At 33.1% G+C, this 11,623-nt stretch overlaps 1 protein-coding gene across 1 annotated transcript; it reads right to left on the bottom strand.

Annotated features, from left to right (window-relative positions):
• Positions 1 to 574: 574 nt before the first annotated feature.
• Positions 575 to 9,925, bottom strand: LOC113755156. The gene is made up of 4 exons (XM_027299226.1): positions 9,838 to 9,925; positions 8,808 to 9,305; positions 8,303 to 8,321; positions 575 to 1,076 (listed from the first exon to the last, which is right to left on the bottom strand). The coding sequence occupies exons 1-4, from the start codon at positions 9,923 to 9,925 to the stop codon at positions 575 to 577; spliced, it is 1,107 nt and encodes a 368-aa protein (XP_027155027.1).
• Positions 9,926 to 11,623: the final 1,698 nt, after the last annotated feature.

Raw genomic sequence — 11,623 nt, forward strand, 5'->3', positions numbered from 1 at the left:
TTTGAAATTATCTCTTATATAATCCTAATAACAGTACAGCAATGATAGATGTCAAGATATTTAAAAAATGCAATGTTAGCCAAAAAAACACTTCTTAAATCCAAGGTTATAGACTTGTAGCAATGTCAAGATATTTTAAAAAATGCAATGTTTGCCAAAAAAAACACTTCTTAAATCCAAGGTTATAGACTTGTAGTAATGTCAAGATATTTAAAAAAATGCAATGTTAGCCAAAAAAAAAAAATGCTTAAATCCAAGGTTATAGTTTTCAACATTACACACCAATGACATAACAACAAAAAACAAAAAACAAATAAAATGAATGGCTTAAATTGATCCTATGCAATATTTGAAGCCTAAACTTTAGAAACTAGAAAGATTTTTTTTAATAGTATAGAGATATAAATTACACAATTTATATCTCATGCCCGCTTCCCCTCCCTCATACCGTGGATCGATGTTTATGGGTTTGGGTTGTCTTGTTCATGAGCTAACAAAAAAGAAAAGAAAAGAAAAAGCTTCCAAAACTATGTTGCTTTTTGATCACTCTCTCTGATCTTCACCCTAACAGTGATTATTTGAGAGGAAACACTTTAACATCATCCAAAACAGGACCACATATGTGACCATAGTCATGAAGCTTTGTGTGATAATTTGGGCTATAAAAAGTTATTCTTGTTCTGTTTGAAAGTGCTTGGAACTTGAGGATGGCAGTCTTGGATCCACCAATTCCAGTTGATGTAAATGAAACTTTTATGGTTTTCCTAGCTGCAAAAGCTTCAATCGTCATTGATCCATGACAACCATTCCTAGCATCCCCAAAAGCGAAGGAAAGAAGGTAGAACTTGTTAGGTACTGTTCTTATGATTTGTGCAATAGCTGTTTCTCTTCCTCCAACCAATTCAATAGCTGCAAGTCCCTGGGGAACAGAGAAATGCTTCGAGTCAGCATACTTAACGGGTTTGAGGGATTCAACAATCCATCCAGGGAGCGATGAGTAGATGTCCGTCCTCTTAGGGAGGAGCAGCACCCCAGTTGAGAAATTCTTGAACACATGAGGGCCGGTTTCAAAATTGACGGGTATTTTACATACGTGCAAGCTAAAAAATACCGAATTACACCCGTTCACTGCAAGTATACAGATCAACTAGTAGTTTAGGGTATATATCGGGTCGATCCCACAAGGAAGAGTGAACAATTACCGGTATTACTAAATCTTCTCTATTATTTAGACTATCAATAAATTATAACAAATTTAACCTACTGAAATTATACAAAATGACAAATGAAAGTTCCTTAGGTTATGGTATCCCTAACTACTCATGCAAGTGCTATATTTGGATTATTGAATACTACATCTAGGCTAATTATGGTGTAATTTCCTTATGCATTTGAATCCTACTTTCGTAGTGAATCAATTATACTTATAACTAATCCATACCTATTCTCGTGGTTATGAAATTAGTTACAAGTTCATTTCTTCAGTGAAATTACATGAAATGAATCACTAAAAATCACATAGGTGCACCTCTACTTTCGTGAGTGTACTCCCTATGTTTAGCACTTCTTGAACTAATGTTAAATCTCAATTTTCATTGTAGAAATAACACCTTAGATAATCACAATTAATGGTACCAGATTAATTATGATTTAAAGAGCTAAAGTACTAAATAACTTGCTCAAATCATAGCAATCAAATAACCAAATAATAAATACTAACAATTATAGAAAGTTCAACCAAACCCTAGGCATAAACTTTAGAGACACATAAATAACATAAATTCCAGAACTTGCATATTAACTATATTTAAGAATCCAATGCAAAAGATAAAGAGTTGGAGAAGAGATAACCCATGTCACTTGAGCTTCAACTTCTCTTTCTTCATCTCCATTTTCATCCTAATCTAGCCATTATACAAGAATGGATGAACTACACTTACTACACTATCCTACACTAAGGAAATGGAAGAACTACATTTCTGCACTCTTCAAGCTTCTCCCGTATCTCCCGTATGATTTTCAATGTCCTCAGATCTCCCAAATGTCTCTGCATATAAGCTGATGAAAAGCTCCTCTCTAGTCCAAATTTGCTGCTCTAAGGATTCTCAAATCTAAAATTGTTAAGATAGTCAATAACAAATGTTTTTGACTTGAAAATAAGCCATCTTTATTGCCCTCTTGTCTTCTGAGGCATATGCACCGAATTCTCTTGCAGATTGTAGCTGGAAAGTAGTTTGAACATAAGAGAATTGACTGAGCAAATTGCAGAATTGCGGCCAGAAAACGCGCCTACACAAAACGCGGTTACAAGTCACGTTTTGTGTACTCGCGTATTCACTTTGTCCTTACTTCAACTGCGATTTTCTCTATCATAAAGGCTGAACTGGCTTTTGTACAAAACACCAAAGTTGTAGCCCTTTGAGTTAGCTTTCCAATGCTCTAACAATCATCCAGATCGGAGCTTTGTAGCCTGAGATATGACCAAAATACTAAAGACTGGTCAGAACTCTGTTTTCCACTTTGGACAGCTGACTTGAATTTCGGTATTTCAACTTTTGAACTATGAAAACGGCTGAATTGGACTTTGATGTCTTCATACCAAATGTAGATCTATCTCTTAGTTTTAAATTGGTACCAAGATTACCTTGATCCGATCTGTGTAGCTCCAAATATAGTCAAAATACGAAAATGTGTCTGAGTTGTCAAAGCTGACTTTTTCTTGATTCAAATTGCATTTTTCCTTTTACCCTTCATATTTTATTTTCACCACTTTAATCCATCTTCAATCACCCAAATATCTTCTCAATGCACTTCATTTGATGATTGAATCATTAAACCTACAAAATATGAAGTTTTTACAATAAAAATCAATAAAATGCAATGTTTAGCCATTTTAACATAAAATGTAGTTTTTTACCAAAACCTTAGTTATTTTAGTTATAAAACTAAATAATCAAACCAAAATTAACTAATAAAACACACTAAAAATACGTAAAATAAACTCTTATCAAATACCCCCACACTTGAACCATTGCTTGTCCTCAAGCAATAAGAAATACAAACCAACAATGATCCAAAATTTGAAAATAACATATGTAGCATTTCAACTTCATTTCCTCAAAACAAAGTAAATAACCATTATGCAATTATTCAATTAACCTCAAGTACTCATAATATCAAGTAAAGGAGAGCCAATTATACCATAATTATAACAAGTTTAATTCAATTTCTCATTCTTTCCCAATTTCACAAGCAAGTAATTCATATGGTCAATAATAATGCTTCCTAAACTCATGATCATCTCTTTATTCTACTTAAAAGGATATTTATTCGTATAACATAGCTAAATTTTACTTAAGTTGTGAGAATGCCTTTTGACGCGAGAATCGACATTTTTAGATGAAGATCACCGGTTACTCAACACTTCACATACTCAAGTTGCTTTGCATACTCTTAATTCAAGTACCGTTTTACGCGAAAGTCGACATTTGTAGATGAAGACTCCCGGTTACTAAGTACGAGAATCATTGGAGTAGAATAAATCTTTTTTTCTTTTTTTTTTCTTTCCACTTTTTTTTTCTTTTTACAGCATAGATAATAATAAATTCCTCAAAAGAATAATCATGAGAAAAGTATTGCACTTATTGACCATATTTATCACTTAACTTATAAAATCCAATAAAGAAAAGAAATTTCATCAAATATGCAAAAAAATATAGGTATAATTTTCTCCACTTTACACGATATACTTTCCTACAAATGCAAAAATTATAATCACATAATAGTCATTTCCAAGTTAAATGAGAAAAGAAGTTTCCAAATCATATATATTTATCTCAAATGTAGAAGGAATTTGAACTACTAATGGTATGGAACTTTGTTACCCCTTGGATAAAATCGAAAAAATTTAAAAATTGTTGAGGCAAGTTTGCAATTTTGGACAAGATTTTAGAAAAATTTTGAATTTTAACACAAGTCCAATATTTGCAACTAATAAGTCAATCACATACAATATATATAATCTCAATTCTCCCCCCACACTTAACATGCACATTGTCCTCAATGTGTAAAAAGGAAAATCAAGATAAAGAAAATAATACTCCCATATGATGTGATTGAATATGAAGCTTCAAGGTACGTTGTTCGCTTGTCTTCATCGCTTCATGAGTTCCATTGGATAACCATTAGTGATATAAACCTAAAAATGGAAAATGAGAAACCAAAGTGATAATAAAGGCTTAAGACATCAAAACGGCTATCCGTAACTTCAAACCCTTGTTTTGGTGATGTACCTATAAAAAATACACAATAAGCAACTCAAGGTACAAGAAAATATATGAGGAAAAGAAGAAAAAGAGAATCAAGGAAGCTGCATTTTTTTTTTTTTTCAAAAAAAAATGCTTTGAAAACGTGACTCATCAAAACGCGCCACCACGCCGCGTTTTGTGAAGTCGCGTTTCTTCACATATCTTGCAGGATCGAAAACGCGGCTATGCTTAAAAACGCGACTTAATGTCGCGTTTCTAAAGGCACATTTTCAATTTTTGATCAGGCTGGAAAACGCGACTTGGTAGAAAACGCGACTTTCTGTCGCGTTTTTAAGGCGCGTTTTCTTCATTATAGGCGCAGAATTGAAAACGCGATTCTATGAAAACGCGATTCACTGGCGCGTTTTTTTAGAAAAACACATTTTCTGCTGCGAAATTTAGCAGAAATTTAACTTATGAATAATTACAAATGATACCCCAAATTTTCAAAATGCATCATAGATCATTTGTTTGCTAAAATTCTCAATGCATGCACATGTAAAATGATCAAAATATGCATTTTAACCCCTTCTAACGAATCAAAAACAACAACTACACAAATCGAGGGGTTGAGTTCCTTGATCAAACTTCGCCTTTTTCACCTCATTTGGTCACTTTTGCTTTCATTTCCAATACCTATAAATGAAAAATAACGACATAACTCAAACACATACTTTAAACATAAAATCACACCAAAATAACATAAATAGCCAAAATATTGGGTTGCCTCCCAATAAGCGCTTTTATTTATAGTCGTTGGCTCGACTATTGAACCTCACTTTTCAAGGAGGCTTGGTTAAAGAATAATCCACCATTTTAGGTCGTGGTGGATCATTAAAAGGTGATTTTATAGTAAAAGTCACATGTTTTAATGATATGAGAAATAAAGTGACTTACCTATCTCAAGTGTTTCATAGATATTACCTTGAATATGCACCACTTGAGAACTTACCAAATGAAATGCCATGAGAGTATCTTGGGCAGCAATACCCTTAGAACCTATACTTTCAATGCACTCCTCAGGAGGGGTGAAAAATGAGTCATTAAAACTCACCTCTTGAGGCTCAAAGTTAGTTCCAAAGATATTATCATGTGAAATGGACATTTGCTCATTGAAACACAATTGAGATTCATCATTTTCATCAAAATGCAACCCATTTTCACATACAACATTCCACCATTCATGCTAGAATCATTTTGCAATTTACTAGAAGAAATAACCTCACACAATGCATTCAATTGCTCATTTATTCCACCAAAGTGAGAAGCTAATTCATCTATTCTTTCTCAATCCTATCAAAACGGTCGAAAGTCATATTAGCTAATTTTTTTATAGCTAACTCCCAAGATGGCAGAGGTCATTAGCTAACTTTTCTATTGCCAACTCCCAAGATGGTTTTGATTCATATTGGACACTTTCATGTTGGCAATCATAAAAATATGAATTATCACTATAAATGCATTGATTATCCCAACCATAAGCAGGAGAATTGCTCCAATTAGCACTATATTGATCAAAACAAGGATTGTAATGTTCTAATTCATCAAAATAATCCACATTTTGTGCTTGTCTACATGTATTAGTAGCATGATAACTTCCACACAAGTCACAAATCATATGATAAGAGTTAAAAGTATTAACATTCCTCCTTTGCTCAATTTCATGCATCATGGTGTCCATTTGAACTTGTAACTTAATTACATCAAATTTTGCCTTTAAGCACCTTAAACCATGTTCAAAAGACATACATTCAGTAAATTCTTGGTTACCTCTGTTGAAGGAGCTTTGCACTTGATAACCATCCATTGCCAATCTTCCACTTCTCAAGCATTGTCCTCCAAATTGACCTACCCTTCTCATCACCTAAAATTGCTTTTAAACAACTTAAGAGCAAGATTAGTAAGAAGAATAAGTTATAAAACACATACACATAAAAACACTAAAATAACAGAAAATAACATTCACACTATAACTAATAAAATGTCTAAACTAATAAAGTTGCTCTTCACACCGATATTGCCAAATCTTCCCCGGCAACGGCGCCAAAAACTTGACGGGTATTTTACATACGTGCAAGCTAAAAAATACCGAATTACACCCGTTCACTGCAAGTATACAGATCAACTAGTAGTTTAGGGTATATATCGGGTCGATCCCACAAGGAAGAGTGAACAATTACCGGTATTACTAAATCTTCTCTATTATTTAGACTATCAATAAATTATAACAAATTTAACCTACTGAAATTATACAAAATGACAAATGAAAGTTCCTTAGGTTATGGTATCCCTAACTACTCATGCAAGTGCTATATTTGGATTATTGAATACTACATCTAGGCTAATTATGGTGTAATTTCCTTATGCATTTGAATCCTACTTTCGTAGTGAATCAATTATACTTATAACTAATCCATACCTATTCTCGTGGTTATGAAATTAGTTACAAGTTCATTTCTTCAGTGAAATTACATGAAATGAATCACTAAAAATCACATAGGTGCACCTCTACTTTCGTGAGTGTACTCCCTATGTTTAGCACTTCTTGAACTAATGTTAAATCTCAATTTTCATTGTAGAAATAACACCTTAGATAATCACAATTAATGGTACCAGATTAATTATGATTTAAAGAGCTAAAGTACTAAATAACTTGCTCAAATCATAGCAATCAAATAACCAAATAATAAATACTAACAATTATAGAAAGTTCAACCAAACCCTAGGCATAAACTTTAGAGACACATAAATAACATAAATTCCAGAACTTGCATATTAACTATATTTAAGAATCCAATGCAAAAGATAAAGAGTTGGAGAAGAGATAACCCATGTCACTTGAGTTTCAACTTCTCTTTCTTCATCTCCATTTTCATCCTAATCTAGCCATTATACAAGAATGGATGAACTACACTTACTACACTATCCTACACTAAGGAAATGGAAGAACTACATTTCTGCACTCTTCAAGCTTCTCCCGTATCTCCCGTATGATTTTCAATGTCCTCAGATCTCCCAAATGTCTCTGCATATAAGCTGATGAAAAGCTCCTCTCTAGTCCAAATTTGCTGCTCTAAGGATTCTCAAATCTAAAATTGTTAAGATAGTCAATAACAAATGTTTTTGACTTGAAAATAAGCCATCTTTATTGCCCTCTTGTCTTCTGAGGCATATGCACCGAATTCTCTTGCAGATTGTAGCTGGAAAGTAGTTTGAACATAAGAGAATTGACTGAGCAAATTGCAGAATTGCGGCCAGAAAACGCGCCTACACAAAACGCGGTTACAAGTCACGTTTTGTGTACTCGCGTATTCACTTTGTCCTTACTTCAACTGCGATTTTCTCTATCATAAAGGCTGAACTGGCTTTTGTACAAAACACCAAAGTTGTAGCCCTTTGAGTTAGCTTTCCAATGCTCTAACAATCATCCAGATCGGAGCTTTGTAGCCTGAGATATGACCAAAATACTAAAGACTGGTCAGAACTCTGTTTTCCACTTTGGACAGCTGACTTGAATTTCGGTATTTCAACTTTTGAACTATGAAAACGGCTGAATTGGACTTTGATGTCTTCATACCAAATGTAGATCTATCTCTTAGCTTTAAATTGGTACCAAGATCACCTTGATCCGATCTGTGTAGCTCCAAATATAGTCAAAATACGAAAATGTGTCTGAGTTGTCAAAGCTGACTTTTTCTTGATTCAAATTGCATTTTTCCTTTTACCCTTCATATTTTATTTTCACCACTTTAATCCATCTTCAATCACCCAAATATCTTCTCAATGCACTTCATTTGATGATTGAATCATTAAACCTACAAAATATGAAGTTTTTACAATAAAAATCAATAAAATGCAATGTTTAGCCATTTTAACATAAAATGTAGTTTTTTACCAAAACCTTAGTTATTTTAGTTATAAAACTAAATAATCAAACCAAAATTAACTAATAAAACACACTAAAAATACGTAAAATAAACTCTTATCAAAAATCACCATTTTTGACCAAGTTACCTGCATAGTTTCAGTGCAAATTAGGAGCTTTCTATGAATTATAAAATATACATTGCATTGGTTATCATTTACTATATATTTAGAAGAAACTACAAATTTATATTTTAAAGATAGTGTCTTCGTGAACGAATATCAACAGTCAATAATAAAAAGAACAAAAAGGCAGATGGGTTGTGATCAACTTACGACCATTGCCCAACAATTCAGACAATTATTTTGGGATAAATGTTAATGGCACTCCTTTCTCTGTGAACGTCACCTTTTTTTTTAACCTTTTTCCATGTAAATCAGATAAAAATTGCCATGTTTTTTTTTTTGAATTTACAACTGCCATTAGAAAAGTCAAGAGGAGTATCATTAACAGATAAGTGTGTGCCATTAATATTTTCCTTATACTAGCCAATATCGAGCTTTCTCATACCTGCTTAAAGATATGGGAGGCAGATAATATTGGAAAAAAAATTCCAAATTTGGAAGAGGACTTACCCTTAGTGTATCTGAGAGGAAGTATCTCCTTGATTGCAATTGCATCCAGAAGAGGTCCACAGGTAGGATCCTCTTGAATTCCAGGATTATGAAATGTAACCTTGACAACATCAGAAGTTGCCTTAAAAGCCCATGCATAAGTATCACCACCATCGCTGCTAAACAGTGTTTGAATTGGGAGTTCAATCGAAAAACCAGGGACAGAAACCCTTAGCTTCTCATCTTGGGCACAAGTCCTGGTGACTGCAAAGGTCAATGAAGACATTGCTCCAGGTTTCACCTTAACATATTGAGATATGGAAGCCTCATTTCCAAGCCTCACTGCATGAACCCCACGAGGGATTACATAGTGAAAACCACCAGGTTGCCGTCCATTTGAAACATATTCAACTATGCCATGAATTTCCCATTTGGGCAAGGAGTATTTTCCTATGATCTGTCTTTTCTTAAGGTTTGATACCTTTGGCCCTTCCTCAAAGTTACCATTTTCTAGTAGACCTGCAAAATGTAAACAGGAATATGGTTAGAAAAACATACTACTGCTAGTTATGAGTAAATTTTTCTCCTTGTTCTTGTATGCTGCCATTGTTTGAATTTTTCAGAAAATATAATAATAAAGAGGAAGAGTACATAGAAGGTCAATTCATATCAATGATTAAAAGAAGTCCAGGGAGAAAAACCTTTTCCAAGTATCGGAAAGACAATTCAAACACCATAAGATTCAAAATAAAAAAAATCAAACGGGTTCATGTCGCTCTTGATGTTGAACATGTTAGAGAAAATTAACGCTGCTCATTTGATTTTTCTACAATTTACGTGGCTCATGTTTGCATGTCAAGTGAAAGTAGGAGGTAAGATTTGATATTCCCTCCGTCATGTACTGAGTGCTGACATAAAAATGATATGGTAAAGTGAATTTATTTGGCATAAACCCCAAAAAAAAAAATATTGTACCAAGGTTATCTCGTACCTAAGAAAATTTCATTTAGCAATTTTATATGAAAAAAATTAAAGACTATTTAAAGCATACCATCAAGAAATGGCGCAACAGCCGCGAAAGAAAGGCTTTGGTAAATACACATTATGAATAAAATGCAGAGGGAGAGAATGGAAGCCATTTTTAGCAGTGAAACTGCCAATGTGAGGCAGGATAAAAGCAAATGAGAATGCACGCACTCTTCACTTCAAAAAGCATAACATTGGAGCATGTATGCTTATATGTAAAACTTAAGTTAGAACTTAGAAGGTCTAAGAATAGATAAGAGGGACATGTTATCACGCCATAAAATCAGGCTTGAGATGTGTCGGATTGTCTCAATTTCTCGTTCCCAAAACAAAAAACAAATATTAGGCCCATCTTGGACATTATCTAGCCGTTGAAATCAGTGATAAAGTCTGCAATTCCATTTCCAAAGGGGACTGAAGTCTTCATAGGTTAGCGTGATTTGTACTATGTACTTTGAATCCCTGGATATCCCACATGACGAAGCTTCATTTCCTTAATCCCACTTGATATGTCTCGAACAACTGACCCTATATATTCATTTATCTGTTCTTATTTCAGTTCTTGATACTCAAATACCTTCAAAGTACTTTCAAGGTCTTGCTTGGCACTTGAGATTGGATCTGGAGTTTCTTTATTCTAACGGCATCCTCTAATGAACTATATAAGCATGTGTAGATCATTTGCTTCACTTATCTATTGACGTGAATTTGAGTGAGACATTAATTGAATGTCAAATTAATAAACATGGGATGTCTCATGAGAATGGATGCATGGCAGTGTAAAGGAACCGACGTATTGATCCCAATGGATAACTAATCTCATTATTGATATGAAAGCATTTTACTGGTTATGGTTAGAAGTTTTTGGCAATGTTGAAGATCGGGTAAAAACATCATCCTTAAAATACCAACTCCAAGAATAGCGAGCACGTGGCCGTACCTGGGTACGGTGATGAGAATAAATTTCGGAAGCAGATCCCTCAATCAAATCTCCATTAGTAGATTTAATAGGTGCCTCCCCTAGTAGTTTTGTTAAAATCTTGATTAAAATACATATCAAGCTTAATTTTTTTTGGGTTATTATCACTTTATCCCTTTAAACTATATTACTACTATCAATTTTACCCCTAACATTATCTTTTAGTCATTTCACCCTATAAGTAATTCAATTCAACATGTTAAGAAATTTTAGACAAAAATATTCCGTTATTTTATAGCATTATCACATTATTATTATTATCACTTTATCCCTTAAAATTATAGTGATACAATCGTTTTAATTTCTAACATTATTTTTTAGGCATTTTATCTCATCGTTAATCTAACTAGAATGGTCAAAAATTTTTTAATATATTTACTCTTTTTTGTATATAATTAAAAATAAAAAAATTGAAATGGTAATTCTTCCTTTTTTTTAACTTTATGAGATCCAAAAACATAAAAATAAAATGGTTTTCTCATATTTTTTTTCACACTTATTAATATTTGGAAAAGAAAGAAGATAGGAAAGAATGAGACAGAAAATTGGATTTTGCAAAGAAAGAAAATAAAGAAGAGTCTAGCATTATCATATTACTTTAAGGTTGTCGGAATTAGGATTGGAATTTGGTCGTAAACAGAAAAGTGAAATAATTTTTATATAATAAAAGTATTTAATTCTTTCTTATTTGTATTTAAAAAAAAAGAATTGAGCTCTCTCTCTCTCTCTCTCTATCTCCCTCTCCCCTTCCCCTCCCTATCTTTCTATTTTTTTCAATATTAATAAAATTGCCAAGAAGAAAGAGATTAACACTTTGATTTTTTTTTCTTGA

Source organism: Coffea eugenioides, unplaced genomic scaffold (assembly GCF_003713205.1).
Source record: "Coffea eugenioides isolate CCC68of unplaced genomic scaffold, Ceug_1.0 ScVebR1_1253;HRSCAF=2073, whole genome shotgun sequence".
NCBI classification, from domain to species: domain Eukaryota; kingdom Viridiplantae; phylum Streptophyta; class Magnoliopsida; order Gentianales; family Rubiaceae; genus Coffea; species Coffea eugenioides.

What these genes read in the sequence shown, in the direction of transcription:
- LOC113755156 (XM_027299226.1), bottom strand. Translation starts at nt 9,925, where the DNA reads ATGGCTTCCATTCTCTCCCTCTGCATTTTATTCATAATGTGTATTTAC. An exon ending in TGTTGCGCCATTTCTTGATG is followed by an intron (nt 9,306 to 9,837) that starts GTATGCTTTAAA and finishes TACATTTTGCAG; the next exon opens with GTCTACTAGAAAATGGTAAC.